We start from the raw sequence: 19,063 nt of genomic DNA on the forward strand, positions 1-19,063 counted from the left end.
TGGGTGTTGAATGCCTTGCTCAAGGGCAGCTCAGTAGCTGCTGAAGGAGGGAGGGCATGCCTCAACCACTCTCTCATTCTGATTTCCTGCATGGCTGGAATTCGAATTGGCGGCCCTCCGGTCACAAGCTGACTCCTCTAACCATTAGGCCCCTAGGCTCCTATTGATGTTTATTTTATTCAGCCTTGGCTCCAGTCTTGGCCCGTGATTAAGCCCCTAATGAGAGAACAAGAAGATGCCTTAGTCCAGACAATCAGAATAAATGGGTTTGCGGCTGCAGTGAGCCCGGTGCAATCTGCTGGGCCCATCTGGTGCAGGGAGGGCCGCGGAGGTCCAGCTGGGTCCAGAAACCAGCCACGGACTTTTTTTTTCTTCTCGTTCCCCAGTGGAGCTGACAGTTCGTCATTTCCACAGCATGGAGCCAAACCGCAGGGTGCTGAAAGAGAGAAGGAGAAGCAGACTCAGTGGGGGGAGGCAAGTAACGAGGAGGGGGGAGGCGGAGGGGCCGGTGAGAGAGGGGAAATGGAAAGAGAGGGGCGAGTGGGGAGAGAGGAGAGGTAGAAAGATGGGAGAGTGAGAGAGAGATGGAGAGAGAGACAGAGAGGGGGAGAGAGAGATGAGAAAAGGTGAGGTAAGGTGAGGTAAGATGAAATTTATCGATCCCCAAGGGGAAATTGGGTGAACAGCAAAAAACAGGATACCGATTAAAAAGTACCACAAATACATCATATTGAAATTAAAGATGCATTGGCTTTATCATGCTAATACAGAGCTCCTATTGGCGTGAAAGAATTCTGACTGTTGACTATCGACATCGAAACTATTTTCTTTTTTTTACACATTTACGAATTTACAGGCCAGTGCAAGAGCATACCGTATCTGCAGAGTGTGCATTCATTAGTTATTCACATTTTCAGATTTAGAAGTGGAAGTAACATATGTGCAGAAATGTATGAGTAAATGTGCACCATTGGCTATTCACATTATCAAATTTACAAATCAAAGTAATATATGTACAGTAATGTGTCCAGGCATACAAATGTGTATCACTAGATATTCACATTGTTACATTTACAGGTTGAAGTAAAATAGGTACCGAAATCTATCCAGATGTGCAAATGTGCATTGTTTGCTATTCACATTTTCAGACTTAAAGGTGTAGGTAACGTGTATGGAAATGTATCAGACAGGCAAATGTGCATCATTAGCTATTCACATTTCAGATTTACAGGTGGAAGTAAAATATGCAGTATACATACAGAAATGTGTCCAGAAATGTCTACCAGCTAATGGACCTGCAGAAATGTACAAGAACATGTGCAGGTCATGTGCATAGACACACATCAGGGCAGATGTATGAGAAGTTCAGAGCATGTTGTTGTTGTCGTGTAAAAACCTTGTAACTCCAGTTGTGGTGATTTTCATGTTTTAGCTTCAATCGAAGGATTACTACATGCTCCTCTATGGGCTGAAAACACCCTGCAGCCCCCTTTCAAACCCCATTGGATAAAATCATAAATGCATGTCGGTCAATCTGAAAACAAGGCTGCTCTCTTCTTTTGGTTCCTGAAAAGTTGACATTTGGAAGATACAAGAACAGTGACAAATATACTGGATCAGAGCAGCTCATAGAGACAGTGCAATGCAACCGGGCTTCACCACCCTCCTAGTTGGCTGAGGCTTGGGCCGCTGTGGCAGGAAGCACTGTGAAGCCGGATGGCAATAGGCAGGAATCAACAAATGAAGAGGCAGAAAAGGAGAGGAAGACCAAGGAAAGGAGAGAGAGAGAGAGAAACCATTATAAAGCTTTCATAGGAAGGTTGCCCTGTAATTAAGTGGCATTATGTCTCAGTGGAAGGCAAAGTGCTGAAAGAGGTTCAGAGGAATAAAGCAAGGTTGAAGCTCAAGGTTTTCAAGTATGCAAGGGTAATGGATGAAAATGAAGGGTTTCATTCCAAGGCATTATATACAGTGGCAGCCTTTGTACAAATCCTCATGCACTTATCCTGTATCTGACATCTGACCTGCTGGCACTTCTTTCCTCGATGTTATATAGTTAGGAAATCATTCCTTGTAACCTCCAAATGTTGAAAAGAAAGAAATACTTGATTTTTCTGAACAGTTTCCCTTGGGTATAGATCAAAGATGCAGCAGTAGTTCAGTAAAAAGTGGAACTTATTCAAAGACTACATCTGTATATTCATTTTGGGAAAAAATTTTCACTTAAAGTTCACCATTTAATATCTGTAAAAGACAGATGATCCAGTCTGTAGCATTGGTACAACCGAGGACTGAAGTTACCCACTATTTCCGAAAAAGCTCCATCACTTTTCTTTAGCTTTGTGCCATCAATCATTGTATGAGCGCAGGTGTCACGTTTGCAAATGATGGACATCTCAATTTGGAGCGAAACTCCTCAAATGTCCTTCCACATCACCTTATCAGAGAAACAGACAAATGCCCCGGCATGATGAATTAAAACAACAAACTATCAGAGTGACAGAGTTAATAGATTTCATGGAACAGGCAATGGCTGCATTACGGATGACAGCTCAAAATGGCGGCCTATGATTGAAAGGGTATATTGTTTAGAGCGAGGCTCCTTGGCTGCTCCATTTCCTTTTAATGGCCTCCATCCCTCCTCTCCGTTACCCAGGAGGCCCGGGGTGGTGGGTGGGGGGGGACCCAACACACACCACTGCAAATCTAATGCTGGGAAAAGTGTGAAGTAGTTAGCTACATTAAAAGCTGCTTCATGTAGCATTTTTACATATCAATATGTTTTTGTCAAATTAATTGTGATACCTTGGTGTAATTACAGTAAACAAATGAGACCATGGTAAAGACCATTGTAGCATCTATCTCGCACCAGTGGTAATGTTAGTGCTTTTTATTTCCCATAACTCTGTTGCTTCCTATTACAAAGAAGATAGATAGATAGATAGATAGATAGATAAACTTTATCAACCCCCCAAGGGAAACTCAGTTAGCCACCATGCATAATAAGACAAATAGTGACAAACATTACACTCATCCAATTCAGGACATGAGTGACTGCAGAAGAATGCAGCTCAGAACTGCTGCACTAAACTTGTATCATCACATCAGTACAGTATAAAAGGCATATCAACCTCATAAAAGAACTCATTTATTTACGGTAAATCAATAACTAGTCGCCCGTACACTCAAGGATGTATTCTGCTCTCCTAAGACTCTCAAGCCTTCAAAAAGCTTGACAGCTGCAGGAACAAAAGACCTTTTAAATCGTTTGAAACTCGGCATCACTGAAAGATATCGCAGTATAAGTTTATACTGGCTTGATTGGTTTGCTAGGTATGCTGATGAAGGATGCACAGCCGAAGCATGTTCATCATAACTCCTAAATGAAGACATACATATAATTATTTTTGGAGAGTGCTGGCTATATCTTCAAATTTCCGCTGAACCTTAGCACCTCACTCCTTCTATTTTTGTATTTTGAGCAGAACACCTGCAGCTTCTTCTTCTTCTTCTTCTTCTTCTTCTTCTTGACTTGCAAAGCCCCAAAATGGCCCCAAAATAGCAGGAACAAAGCTACAGAAGAAGGACACAGAAGCAGCGACGGGAAACTGGCTTCAGTCGGCACCGCGGGAGCAACAGAGGCTGCGTCTATTTCTCATGTATATCGGTGTCATTAACTCATTATGTCACCGCTCTGCTCTGCCTCGCTCCACGCTCCCCGCATCATCTCTCATTCCCTCTATTCCTCCTTCTCCGGTCGCCGCTTTCATCCGCTAATGGAGCGACGGCGGACCCACGATCGGCGGCGACTTGTGAGGGAGGCGAGTCACATCTAAGAGAGGAGAGGAGATGAAGGGAGAGAGAGAGAGAGAGAGAGAGAGAGAGAGAAGGCTGTCAGGATATAGAAGGAGAAACTATGGATGTGAGAAAGTGATAGAGAAGGAAAGAGAGAGAGAGAGAGGCTGGGAAGGAAAGAGGGAGATGGATGATGAAGGGAGGAGCAGCAGTTGAAAACAAAGCGTTGAGGGTATTGCTCTAATATAGGGAGAGCCTTGAGCTGTGTGATCCATCATCGAGCTCTCTGTCTCTTTCTCTTACGCACTCATGGACACACACCTGCACACACACACACACACACACACACACACACACACACACACACACACACACACACACTCCTACTAGCTCCCTGCATGTTAAAACGGATGTGCAAGGTCACAGTCAAAGGCTGTTGGAGGCTTTATTCTTGGGCATCTATGTGAAGTAAGTGGGGAGGAGGCTCAAAAGGGTGTGTGTGTGTGTGTGTGTGTGTGTTTCACCTGCTTTTACCCCACTTAAAAGCAGTTACTGTCCGTATGTGACACAATACAATAACCTACATCACTTTGCCCTCCTCAAACATCGATCCGGTTATCATATTTCATCTGCTTTACCTGTTCGTCTCTCTCTCTCTCTCTCTCTCTCTCTCTCTCTTTAACATTTATCTGAAAAGGCTGCATGGCTCCAAATATTAATGGACTCAGCTGTCTGAAGCCCCACAGTCTGGGGAATTTAGTAATCGCTTGTCACTGGTGATTGATCCGCCCCCCTTTCGGAAATGGATGGCGTGGAAGCGAGCCCCGCGGCGCGTGCTTAGCCGGGAGAGCAGGCGGAAACGACAGCTAGCTGCTATAGAGCTGCGTGTCGCGTGAAGGCTGAAGGTGAGGAAGAGGAAGAGGATGGCGGCGTTTTCACATGCTCATTTGTACAGTAACCTCGATGCCCAAGACATGACCTGGAGCTCATCAATCATAAATGTCACACACACACACACACACTCACACACAGCTCGTCATTAGCAGGTATACCCACAGTGTGAAATAATTGGAGGCGTGATTTCAGTGTCAAAAGACAGTAATGGGCCCTCAGAGAGATTTAGGACTTGGCTGTCATTTTACTAGGTGACGGGAACATTTTGGCAGTAGATTTCGAGTGTGTGTGTGTGTGTGTGTGTGTGTAAATCACTTCAGTCTTTTAAGTCACTTCATAAACCCTCATTTCTCTCTATATTTTATTCCTTTATGGGAATTAGGTGATAGCTAAATTGCCCAAATCATAATGTGGATAATCTCTACAATACTGTATCTGAGGTGTCAGGTGTTAGTGTTGATATGTTTATATGTTTGTTGTATTTGTTTGATAATTGTTGTTGTGTGTGTTTGTTTTTTTGTGTTAAATGAAAAAACATTTCTTTAAACTTGAATTCTGTAACAGTTTTAAGATTTTTAATTCTTTGTTTTCATTATTTTAACTAATTTATTACTGACTAATTTTATATAATTTTTTGTTTTATAGTAGTTCCTATAATGCCTTGCAAAGCCCTTTTTGAAAAGCTGCTATTCAAATACGCTATTATAGTATTTTAGTATAGTTCATTGTTGTATTATTATGGTCATCATTATGTGTGTGTGTGTGTGTGTGTGTGTGTGTGCGCTGGGTGTTTGTGAGTCTCATATTGAAGGGAAGGAGAGCAGCCAAGGTCAGCCAGTGATTATTGACAGAGATTATCATCAGAGAGATGATGGATGGCAGCGCTGCGTATTGATCTGTCCAGTCCTTCACACCCCGGCTCTTCCTGTCTCTTCACTAGTCAAGGTGGCAGTACAGTCAGTATTGTGTTTGACAAGTCCAATTCCTATCTGTTTACCTGTCGGCTAACCAAGGCTAGCAGTAAATGCAGAGTGAAAGGCTTTGGCAGTAAGTGGCATTATATTGTGATGATATGGTGATTTTGGGAAATTGTGATGCACAATTCTGCTGTTTAAACTGATGATAACAAGCTAATTTTATTTAAAAACTCTGACAAAATGAGGTATGGTAGGAATATTATTTGAACATTTCTGTTTTGTTTGACATCACACCCAACATTATCATTAATTTGATTATTTAACGTGTGATTTTGCATACGTGAGCCATATATATCGATATCAATATATATCACATATAGCCCTAATTTGAGGTATTTATCTTACATAGTAACATAGCTGAGTACAAATGTTTTAGACAAGGTATGCTGATATTATGGCGTTAACGTTAAGCTTAACTTTAGCTAACAAGTTTAGCTAACACTGTTACTGTTACTCCCACTTTACTCAATATGTTTTGGCTAGCAGATGATGCAGTTAGACGCTGTGCTCAGCACTGCTTTGGTCTCAGTGAAAAAATAAACACATGAATAATGGAATTTGGGATTTTTTTCTGGATTTTCCAGTCATAGCGGGTGTGTTCATTTATCAAGCTAGCTTTCCTTGATCATAAAGCGCTACGGGAAACTCTGCAGTCTGTCGCTCTTTCTCTCTGTCAGCATATCTACTTTTTTGTTACTTGTCTGTCTCTCTTTCTCTCTGGTTACAGCTCTTTCTTTCCATCAGTCTATCTACCTTTCTATGTCTGTCTATCTACTTATCTTCCTGTCAGTCTAGCTACCTTTCTGTCTGTCTGTCTGTCTGTCTGTCTGTCTGTTCATCTACTTCTTTCTGTCTGTTCATCTACTTCTTTCTGTCTGTTCATCTACTTCTTTCTGTCTGTTTATCTACTTCTTTCTATCTGTGTCTGTTTATCTACTTGTCTTTCTGTCAGTCTACTTTCTGTCTGTCTGTCTGTCTGTCTGTCTGTTTGCCCTCTCTTTATTTCTCTACTTCTGCTTCTGCCTTCTGGCCTCTCTTCCTCCATCTATCCCGGTTGTTTTTCTGTCTTGTGCCTCTTGTTTTGCAACTACAATATAATTGCCAGCGATAACAAACCTCCCTCAGTGTCTGTTCTGTGAGAAAGTCCTCCATCTTTCTCTCTCTCGCCCTCTTGGCAAGATGTAATTGGATCAGAGGAGGGTGAAGGGAAGCTGCTCCTTGTGGTTTCCTCTGGTCTGTTGGTGGCTGATAAACACAGGAGCCATGCATGATGCAATCGAGATGTGTCGCTCTACTTTACGTCTCTCTCTCTCTTTCTCTACATCTCTCTCTCTCTCTCTCTGTCTCTCTCTCTCTCTCTGTGTCTGTGTGTTTTATCAGTTTGACAGAGGGCCATCCTCACGGTGATTACAACTCATTAAACACCCTTCACGGACTTGTCTGGCTGTAATAAACAAATAGAGGACTTAATCCAAAATAGATTGGCGAAAACTCGGCCATGGCAATGTGTGTGTGTGTGTGTGTGTGTGTGTGTGTGTGTGTGCAGTAGGTAAATGAGAAGACGGCTGGCGGGATTAGATGAAGTAGGAGGAGAAGAAGGGTAATTAGCTCAGGCTAATTCTCCCATGTGAAGGTTGATCCAGCTGAGAGAGCGAGTTAAGACGCCCACGAACTTGTAATGAGTTTTTCTGTCTGTGCTGTTTCATGTACAGCCTCCAGTTTGTGCTGGAAGACACCTGAGGCGCAGTGCTTAATTTGTAAATGATGAGGTCCCGGGACACCAAGTGGTCGGTGTTCCCGCGAGTCGGTCTGGAGGGAAAATGTTCCGGAACAGACAACAAGCGCACTGGAGGCACGGTGGTGCTCAGTGCAGCCATACAGCTTACTGTAGACCTAACAGCATAAACATTACTAAATGACCGACTGTATGACCTTAGAGCGCCGACTACTGGGGACCTATAACAATATTTGATTATTGCATAGGCTACATAATGCTCATTTTGTCCAAAACGATGGGTTTTTACAAACCTGCCCTTCAAGTAGTGGATTAAAGATATAACTGCGCTGTGCACAACATAAAAATGCCCACACTTGGCTGGGAGACATCCTAATCATACATAAACACATCAAGGAAACTGCAATGGCTTCAACCATTTATCAGACAAATTCTGGCTCAAGTAGTTACGCATTAATATTCAACACAAATACTTTCATAGGATATCTACTTTGAAGATTTTTATGCTTTATTCGACAGAGTTAGTGAGAGAGAGACAGAAGGTATGGGAGAGAGAGAGGGCAGGACATGCAGCAAATGACCGTGGGCCGGATTTGAAGGACTGAGCCTTATGGTACGTGCTCTACTCGGTGAGCCACCGGGGCGCACAGGATATCTATTTTGAACGTAGGAAACAATGTCAGCGAATAATGAAATGACAGAAATAAAACGTGTCATGGTCATGGCATGCAGCAGAAGTCGGCCTAAATGCGACACTCAGCTGGACCGCGCTGGTTTTGAAATGCCCACATTGATGTGGCTTATAGCCCTTCACTCAACCAATTATATTACCAATTATTTCTGGACACTCAACGTAACATGCCCAATGTCCCACATATTTAACTGTGGGACTTACAAGTCCGCACTCCAAATAAGTTCTGTTTTCATCTATGCAAATATGAATTTAGATGTTATTGTCTCAGCAGAGAACTGTAACACGTTCACAAAAAAAAAAACATGCTTACCATGTCTAATTTTCCAAAAATAGTCCACACAGCGGACATATGGACAGCAAATTCAACTGTCTTTTAGCCATGACGATGTCTGAAGTTGACCATAACACACTCTGCAGAGCAGCTTGTTGCTACTTTCTAATATGGTAATCACCTGTCTTCATATGGAAATGAGCCAATTCGGTTTTTGGAAGGGAGGGGAAAGGAAGAGTCAACTATTGGGATTATTACATGGCAGATAAGACACAAAAAAATAAAAAATAAAAAAAACTTTCAGAGGTGCCGGGTCCACGCAAATAAGTACCGGAATGCAGGTAGTCCAAATTTGTGCCGGATCCTGTTCCAGCAGGATCCGGCACAAATGAAGCAGTGCTGAGGCGATATTATCTTGTACTGCAGCACAGTGCAGTTGGAGGTAATTAGGATAAACAAGTGTGTTCGGGTATCAGGTGTAATACTGATGTTGTGGTAAGTGGTGGAGCTCAGCAGTTTGCTGAACCACAGTGGAAGCCATTTTAAAAGTCCTCCCTCATGCATTTATCCTGCTTCGATGCTGCATTAGTACCAAAGGCAATTATGTCCAGAACGTTATAAAGTGGAGCCACACTGTAAAACAAAACTCTCCAAAAGGAAATATAAAGCAAGGGATGGTTGGACTTTATATGAGCAACTACAAAACCAAACCCCTTAATTTTATCCCTGAAATGTCCTTAATTTCTCCATTACATAAACGTTAATTATCCATTAAAACAACATAGCTTTTAAAAAAGTAAACATTACTGTCATGGGTTTTTAAGGGATGTATTCATGGGTTGATGGCATTCATAATCAAGGGATTTTTTTTATGCCTTTTTTGCATGGTTTACAGGGTTATTAATGAATGGGAAAGTTCCTGTCTTTGAAAAATTAAAGTAAAAAATTAAAGGGGTGTTTTAGGGGGTCTTGATGGAGTCTCCTCTATTAAGTGAATTAATGTAAAATAATGCAAATGTAAGGTTATTTTAAGGGATCAGCGGTTCATAGTGTTCTACCCTACCAATTAAACAGCAGTGACTATTATGAGTTTTTCAAAGGTCAAACTTCATGACTCAAGTTTGGATTTCATTTTAACAAAAATCACACCCATAGGTGCTACTAAACAATATATATCATCCACCTCTGCACCAAGGCAAGGCAAGTTTATTTACATTTCGAACACGCAGCCAATTCAAAGTGCTTTACACAAGGTATATAAGACATTAGATAAGAAATATAGGATAAGATAAATAAAAAAAAAAATATATATATATATATAAATAGATAAAGTGTATAAGACGAGAGAATAAATAAAGAATTTAAATGCATAAAAAGAGAAAAAAGATACAAAGATACGTAGGCAGTGCAGAACAAAAACGTTTTTGCTTAGTTTCACTTTGGGAATAATCAGCAGACCGGTCCCAGATGACCTGAGGAGTCTAGAGGTTTCATATGGTAAGAGCAATTCAGATTTTGGTCCTAAACCACTGAGCGATTTGTAGACAACCAGCAGCATTTTAAAGTCAGTTCTTTGACAAACTGGAAGAGAGCTGAGAACTGATGAACCTAGAATACCGTTGTCAGGACAGGAGATAATGAAGATGGGTAAATACAACAGCTATTTGTGCAATTTAAAACATGACAAATACAAACTGTCAGATTAACAGCTCAGCATCAAAAAACAAACAAGCCTGTAAAGTTGATCTAAAGGCTGTCATAACACATAAAAACATCTGCAGAGACAAATGCAAGGCGAGGCAGTCGTACTGGCAGGCAGCTGCACAGAAAGACAAGACTAAAAACTGATTTTAATCCATTTGATTTCATTTAGACTTGCTTTTACTGCAGCTTGTTTGTGTGCAAAAAGCCACGAGTTAGATATTTTGATTCATTTTTTAAGCTATGAAAAGCTGCCCATGATAATGAAACCTGTGTGCTGTTGCCAGTAAATAAGGAGTTGTAATGCGTTGCTGTGTCTACATGATCAAATGTTGTTAGCTTTCAATTCACAAGGAGACTGAAGAGAAATGGAAGCAGACAGATTTACTGGCTCTGACAGACAGGAGCAGGGATGAAAGACTCCCAGCGTTATAGAAGAAGATTTTGTTAGGATCGAGTAATGTTTGTGGAATAATAACATAAAAGACTGTCGTTTAAATTAAATAGATAAGTAACTTTATTGGCGCCGGGCTCACTCAGTGCAACTGTGGTCTCCTTTTAAAGCAAGAGTATACTTTAACTATTCCAGCAGAAGCACCGTACCCAGAACAAGCTCCGTTCAGAGAGGCTATTAAACCACACTCGTCTTATTTGGGGCTTATTATTTGATCGAGGAATCAATGGCACTAAATGGTCTCTGTCTGTGGCTTTCATTACACCCAGACTTTCCTTTTAGCCCGATTGTTCGATCATTATTAAGCTACGCAATTAATGATGCAAGGGAATAGAGCGCACGGCAGCGGCTGGTTCAAGTGGTGTTGATTTTACTGTCGCTGAGCGCCGATGGAGAGGAGGCGGGCGGGTGTTAGGTAGATAGATATGGATTTGGTAGTTTTCGTCGGCTGACTTAAGGGCCACACCTGCCAATCTTTGGTGTGTGTGTGTGTGTGTGTGTGTGTGTGTTTGTTTGTCTATCTTACCTCCTGTTCTTCTCACTCGTATTCTAGCTTTAATATGAGATTCTCACATAGTGAACTACCAGTTTCTGAACACTGAGATTCCCAAGCCAACAGGAAAACTCTTGTGTTCTGTTAATTTGTGTTAAAATTCATACCAGTCTTAGCCTGATATTCAGACTGAATGGCCATTTCGTTCCCACTCCATTATTTAGTCTGACATTGCCTCCATGTTAGCCATTTTCTCTGTGGGGGGAACCAATCACTAGTGACTGACGTATCCGGCCGCTCTGACTTTATTTTTAGTCACACTGATGCTGGGCGTATTTACGAACTTACGACAAAAATATCGTCTTTGCAAAGACAATATGTTGGTTAAGGAATGATTTCAACAAATTCATTCCACCGAAACGCCAATGAAAAACAGTTGCAGGAAAGGTTCAAACTTTAGTCCCGCCCACAAAGGCCCTGATTGGCTTGATTGTTTCTCCGAGTGAGAACAAGCCGTCGAATAGAGCGACACCAGACTCTCTGAATCACGTGACAATATTTGAAGAGTGGGCGGGACGCAATTCAGGAGTCTGGAACCAGAATACCAGTCTAGTGTTTTGACAAAAATGCCCTCTAGTCAAAACTCTAGTCAGATTGTAGTCATGTCAATTTAGTCTTTTTTGATTTGATTTCATTTAGTCAATTACTCACCGCCTAAAATAGTGTCAAAGTATAGTAGCCTAATAGTCAATAGTTATGAAAAACAGTAACACAATAGATGATGAAAATACATCAACTGCAGCAACTGTTTGAACGTAAAGCTCTTTAATTGCCAAAAAAAATTTGCACTTAGCGCTGCACACATTCATGTGGGAGCTGTCTGACATTTTTGGGAACATTGTCGATCAGGATAGAGAAATAGATGTTGTGCTCTGTATGATGTGTAAGTGCATGTCTGTGATTAGATAATATAAACTGTAGTCTTTCTAAGTTTTTAAAATAACAAAAGTAACACAAAAGTAACAGTAAGCTTTTTTTTTTACTTGATTTGAAGAAGACTAATGGCTTAAAAAATCCATTATTCCACAAGAAGAAATGATTTATCTCGAGGCCGGTCCCGACCCCCGGGTGACAGCCGCTGTATTAACCAACTGCTGTGCTGCTGGTCCTCTGTGTTACCGCTCGGCCTGATGATCTGAACAGTCTGCCCCGATGTTATGTTATCGATCATATGGAGCTTATTTCCAGATTATCACCGAAAGATGCGTCTAAATACCCGAGTAAGAGTAGCAAATCGATCGTCTAAATCACTGACCGTCTCTCAGTTATTTATTTTCTGTGGAGTTTGGTTTGTTGAAGGAGATGAAAACACTAATCCAGTCCAGTTCCTCCGATCAGCTGATGTGTGTGTTTGTCTTCTGTCTCCTCAGCTCTCCTCCTCCTGTACGACGTCAGCAACAAAGCTTCCTTCGACAACATCAGGGTAAGAGCAAGAATACTTTGACACGTCAGTCTGCCGGTTTCTCTTCGTCTCGCTCATCGTCTTCACCTCTCTGATGCGAGTCGCTGCCATTCAGAGACAAAAGTAACCAGTAACATCCTGTTGTTGTCGGCCTGTGGCCTCGTCCCTACAGTTTCAAGTTTGTTTATTTCTACAGCCATTTATCACATGCATGTCTCAAAGGACTTTACAGAGAAAGAGCCTAACTAGATCTAACTGATCAACAATCAATCATAGAACAGAATGATAAAAAAAAGAATAAGAAAAGCTTACTGAATAACTACAATATAGCACAACCTTGTATGTTATTTCTTTTATACAACAATTTACTTTTTTTTTTTTTTTTTTTACAATAGGATCAAACATTAAACAAAGATACCAACTTTGGGCTTTAATTTAATAATTTTATTTTGATCCTCTGCCAACAAAAATGACTTTCTAGTTATTAAAAAAATCAATTGAAAATTAAATCATTCAATTATGTGGTACAATTGTTTGCTGATACAGTTCAGTTTCTAAACTTTCAAGTCAACAGAATCAGCCGGCCTTTTAGCCTATAATTATTGATCAAACTCAGTTTCTGAACTGTTGGACATGCTGTTTCAAGTCAGCAGGATCAGCTGTCCCTTTAATTGTTGATAAAATTCAGCTTCTGAACTGCTGAGTGAGCTGTTTCAGCCAGCGGTGTTAGCCATCCCTTTACCCTATGGTTGTTGAGATCAACAGTGAGTTTAGAAATGATTCATTAACTTTGAGGAACTAGGGATACAGTATACAGTATCTAAGGTAGTGTAGGTGACTGTAGGTGTGTTTGGTGTTAAGGAGGTTTGTTTTGAGATGTTGAACCTTCTGGAGGTGTTGTGGGCCTGATTCAACCAAACATCTTGTATCAGGAGAGACTTCAGAGATATGGTCCAAAGTAAACTGGAGCACACGGATTAAAGGCAACAAACTTTATTGCAGGACTAACGTTTCGACGCCAGGTGCGTCTTCATCAGAGTCAAAATTTGACATTTGTTGCCTCTAATCCGTGTGCTCCAGTATACTTTGGACCACATCTCTGAAGTCTCTCCTGATACAAGATTGCTCTACTCTGAGAACACCGGACAGGCCTACTATTCCTTGTGAGTTGGTTGAAGCGCGTTAAACCTCTTCCTTCATCAACCAAACATCTGTGATGGGAGGAGACCGCCTGAAAACCGTGACAAACCTGCACTCACACACTCAGCTCTCTATCTCTGTGACATTTAGATTAGGAGGCTGGTGAGTGGTGCTGCCTGTCTGATGCTCCTGTAGATTTATAACAGCATTTGACATCTGACTTGGGTTTCTTCTATGAAAGCTCAGCCTGGATTATGACACAAAGGATTATAATATCAAAGCCAGTGTATTGGTAAATGCATTCCATTCATAATAATAATAATAATAATCTTTATTTATATAGTACTTTTCAAAACAAAGTTACAAAGTGCTGCACAAACAAAATAAAATCACAAAGTGCTTCACAATCAAGAGAGATGAAAGAACAAAGAACAGAACAATAGATCAGTTAAAAGTAAAAGAAAACATATAATGAGAAGAATAAAACACTAAAAGCAAAAAGGTAAGATAAAGAGATCCAGCCATAGGGATAACAACAAATGGAATAAAATAGGCAAGGCAACAGCGTTAAGAAATGAATAGAAGTAAAAGGTTATAAAAAAGGCCTTACGATAAAAGTATGTTGTAAACAAGGCAGGTACAGTTTGAGTTGTACGGTACAAGTTCATATATTTCAGTTACGGGCACTCATGGACCGCCTCTCGTCCAATCAAAATGCACAGCTGGAAACAAATGTGTAACTTAAAGAAACTTAAAGTCTCGGCTCGCACTGGGAGCTGGGGATTGGACGATGAAGCGGACAGCGGATGATGAAGACAATGAGGACGATGAGGAGGGTGGCGACAAATGGCGATGATGAGGATGAAGAAGATGAAAACGGGTCATTTTCCCCAAATGTGTCCGTCTCTCTGTAGTCGCAGCGTGTTTCTCCTCCCAGCTCCGGCTCTGAACTCCGTCCCGCTGTGATTTTCATGCCATCTCCGGCCCCATTTGGTGCGACTCCTCTCATCCCTTGTAGGTGCATTACGCTCCTTTGATTAACACAGAGCGGAGTTTAGACCAGAATATGGCCATTATAAATGTGTGTGTGTGTGTGTGTGTGTGTCTGTGTCTTAAACATCAAGGAGAGGAATAGCTCCATAGCCATCTGGCAGGCCTGCTGCACTTGCATCTGGAGTGTGTGTATGTGTGTGTGTGTGTGGTTGGGTGGGTTTGTGTGCGTGTACACCGTGCACACTCTTGGGCATGCATGTGTGAAGTGTCCTCATGACCTGAATGTGTGTGTGTGTGTGTGTGTGTGTGTGTGCACGTGTTCAAGTGCCTTCATTAAGAGAGGATGAGGAGCAGTCCTTAGAGAGAGACAGTTTATTCTCAGTTTCTCTCTAAACAGCTGGCTATCATCATCATGCTGTTAATAGTTTGCATACATCACTCTGTATCAGGTAGTAGAAAGCCTTTGATCTAATGTGGATGGAAAGCAGAAGAGGAGAGAAGAGGATGAGAGATAAAGGGTGTGAAGGGATGAATGTGTAGCAGTCATGTTAAAGTATACATTATCATATAAAGAAAGGTCCATTTAGCTACTCTCTATCATTTGTTGCTACAACGCAATAGTGATTAAACCTTTATCCACTTCATGAAAGCTTTTACATTGTCAGTTCTAAACAGCCGGTGTCTGGTAGGTCTTAAGTGATGCGTGTTTACATTCCCGGTTTGTTTGAAATCAACAGAAGAAGAAGAACTGGCTAGTTAGCATGAGCAGCGATAGCCACCATGGCTGAACAGACGATGAAGATGAACGCACTTAGTCCGATACCTGAGCCACAAAATGTACTTTAAAAAGCAAATAGCAGAGCAATGGCGCTATCAATATTATCTGACATATTATCTCACTCATTTATGTTCACCCAACATGGAGATTGCTTTTGCTGAATTCAAACAAAATGTCAACTTATAAAACATACGGCGGATTTAACTTTAGCGACATCCTCTGTTTCGGAATATAGGCTCTCATCCTCTTCTTCAAGACCAGGCAGAGCTTTTTATTATCCATTTTTATTTTCAACAACTTTATCCCTTTTGTTACTTCAGGTTACCTAGATAATGCTAATTAGATAGCATGTAAGTTGCCAGAGCTGCACTTTTCATCTGATCTTAAATGTGTAGAAATTTCAGAATTGGGTTCCGGGTGTATCTCCCTCGTTATGAGCTCGCTGCTCGGCTCTGTGGCGTGACTTAAAAAAAGGTTGAAACGCGTGAGGTTCCCACAGCCACAAGCAGCCTGAACAGGTCTTGGTGAATTGCTTTGCTTGCCAATATTCCTCAGATCTGCAGGAGCATCTCCACACTGCCAGGTATTCTCGTACTCACAGCATCAAAGCATGCAGGAAGAGGAACAGAGGAGATGATCTGAAAGACAGAGTCACATGTGAACGCCTCATATATATCAGTCTTTTTGCCATGTATCGGAAAGCCTTTGATGAAGCTGGATGGAACGAGAGAGGAGGTGTAAAGGCATGAACAAGTAGGAGTATGTTCAAAGTATAAAAGCTTCAGAGGTGACTTCTTGGTGTTGCTTATTGATTTCTTTTCTCCATTTGAAAGCAGGAAACGGCCTGTGTATCATCTGTAATACCACTACACAACTCCAAAGTTTGGATTTGGACTCACAGGATGCATCATCTTTACCATGGGATTATTTTTTCTCTGAATTATGCAGAACCATAACGAAGCCATGTCCTCCTCCTGTGTACTGTGGCTTTTAATCATGTTTCTCTATGTGTTACGTGATCTGCGGTATTTAATTGATCCTTCCCTTCCTTCAGTTCAGCTGTTAATCACAGAATGATAATCATCTTTCTGCCATTTGAGTGTGACTGATTCCCTGCTAACTATCCTCCACATGTATAATGCGTCCGGCCCGCTGCACTCTGGGATTCACCTGTATGAAAGGCCTAGCATGCCATTAGCATTTTAACTTGGAGATTACACATAAAACGGTGTTAGCATTTCAAAAAATGGCTCTGAGGCTCAGCAGCAGGTGCAGACACAGAGGGTGGACTGTCTGCGTGTGTGTGTGTGTGTGTGTGTGGGCTGTAATCCCTGTGGAGGGGTTAGAGAGCACACCTGTTCAGCACAGTGCTGAACTAGCTTGACCTGCGAGACACACACACTCACACACACACACACACACACACACACACACACACACACACTTTTGCACAGGCAATTTGGGCTTGTTAATGTTAATCAATTCTAATCACAGTGATTGAAGTGCAGAGTATACAGGCCTAGCAAAGTGTGTGCGCAAACACACACACACATCCTTGTACTTCTATCCTTATGAGGACCAACAGTTGACTACATTCTTTCCCTAACCCCTAACCTAACATTAACCCTCAGCACTGCACGCCTTACCTAAACCCTTACTCAAAATAATCCTAATCTTAAAGCTAATTTAAATTCTAAACCCAAGTCCTAACTATAAACCTGCCTCTTTTAACTTTGGTAGTATCTTGGGTTGTGTCTCTTCCTCCATGATAAAACCCCAAAATCAGTGATTCTGTGATCTGTTGCTCCGGTAGAGGAGACTGGAGAATTGTGGTTTTTCTTCTCTCTCCATTCACTGCCATTGTATGGAGGAACAGTCTGAAAATCACACTTCTAGCACATAAACGAACGCCAACAAAGCAGATTCTGACAAAACTAGTCATGCTGCTGAATTGTTTTGAAGTGGATAATTTTCTTTATGTTTATTAAACCTTTAAGTTTGAACAAGCGTAACACAGAAATCCAGTAAAATGTTATGCCGATGGAATGAAGAAAATAGCACTTTTACCAATAATTGTAAATAGGTGAAAAACGTGGGAGACAGGACTTTGACAAAGCAGATTCTGCCAATATATAAAAAAAAAAAGTCTCTCGCTTTTTTTTTTGTTGCCTCTTTACAATCTTTTTTTTACAGTCTATGGTTCATACATGTGCCACTCTGTTCTGGTATGCGTGTGCATTCAAGGGTGCTGCAGCACGCATTCAAATCCACACACACACACACACACATACACACACACACACACACACACACACACTCATGTCGTCCATTGTGTTAAATCCATTAGCAGCGGAGCCTCGGGGTGAAGGCTGCTGAGGATTAGGGCGATGAAGAAGAGCAGCGTCTATACACCGTCACAAGCACTCCTCTACCTCCAAGGCCATCTCTCTCTCTCTCTCTCTCTCTCTCTCTTATTCGCTCTTATTCTCTCTCTCCAGGGTTTTTGTGTCTCTCATTCACTCCTCTTTCCGCTCTCTTCACACCATCTGTAACCATGACCACAGCCACTACTGCTTTCCATCTGTCTCTCTTTCTCTCCTTCTATCTCAGTAGTGCAGTGTAGGTGTTTTGTCCATATTGCACTTTGCATGCTATTCTGTTTTATTGTTTTTATTGGCTGTTTGACATCGTGCCCAGGGACAGCAGTTGGAAACATTGTCCCTGTAAAAATACAAGATTAAATAATAATAATAAAGAGTCTTGCTTCTTGCCTCTCTGTTGGTCTGAGTGGAGAATGGCAAATTGTCTTTAGCAGCATCATCATTTTGTTCATGCATGTGTGTGTCTGTATGTATTCATGTATGTGTGTGTGTGGGTGTGCATATCATTGGTGATTTTCATGTTTTAACTTAAATTGAAGGATTACCTGTTCATTTATGGGCTGATAAAGTTCTACGACTCTTGGGTTTTGCGATAACCTTTGAAAACCCATTGGACAAACAGAAAAATGCATTGTGGTCAAGCTAAAAACAAAGATGTTTTGTTAGTTCCTGAAAAGTCGACATTTTGGAGATTTGAGGTTTTCATTCGTCAACAGCAATACGCATGTCTGTGGATGTGTGTGTGTGTGTGTGTGTGTGTGTGCTTGTGCGTATGTGAGCATGTTTGCTTTTGTCAGAGATAAGCAGCAGCATTGTTGGATCACAAAGGAAAGTACTTTTCTATGATGGTGGAAAAATAATCAACTTGTCGAAACGTGTCAAGTGATATTTGAGGAACAGACTATTTTGAGACTCGCTTGTCAAAAACAAACTTCATCTGTATGTGAGCGACACGATGTAATATCAACTCGCTCTCATTTCCCGTCTCGTCATCCCAGCGCTCCATTTTCTCCTCCCTCTCTCTCTCCCTCTCTCTCTCTCTCATTCCCTCCTATTTGATTTCCAACGTTCACATCAAAGAGAGCGAGGCTTCCTGACGTTCAGCACAGCTGACATTCAGCCCGCCATCCGCAATACCTGAAGAATATTACTGTCAAGGTGATAATCCTCGCTCCTTTGATAATCCTCATGTGACAGTAATGCTATCATGTAATAATAATGAATAATAAACCACAGACTGTATATACACATGTACATTGTATCTATAGAGTAGCACTCATATCAAAGCCATAAAA

The 19,063-nt window shown here is 41.4% G+C and overlaps 1 protein-coding gene across 1 annotated transcript in view; it reads left to right on the forward strand.

Moving 5' to 3' along the window:
* rab26 (RAB26, member RAS oncogene family) overlaps positions 1–19,063 on the forward strand; it is an 85,354-nt gene that overhangs the window by 40,668 nt on the left and 25,623 nt on the right. The window contains exon 5 of the mRNA XM_078290794.1: positions 12,445–12,497. Coding sequence (XP_078146920.1) covers positions 12,445–12,497 — 53 coding nt within the window. The remainder of the gene's footprint in view (positions 1–12,444; positions 12,498–19,063) is intronic.

This window comes from Centroberyx gerrardi, chromosome 20, assembly GCF_048128805.1.
Source record: "Centroberyx gerrardi isolate f3 chromosome 20, fCenGer3.hap1.cur.20231027, whole genome shotgun sequence".
Lineage (NCBI taxonomy): Eukaryota > Metazoa > Chordata > Actinopteri > Beryciformes > Berycidae > Centroberyx > Centroberyx gerrardi.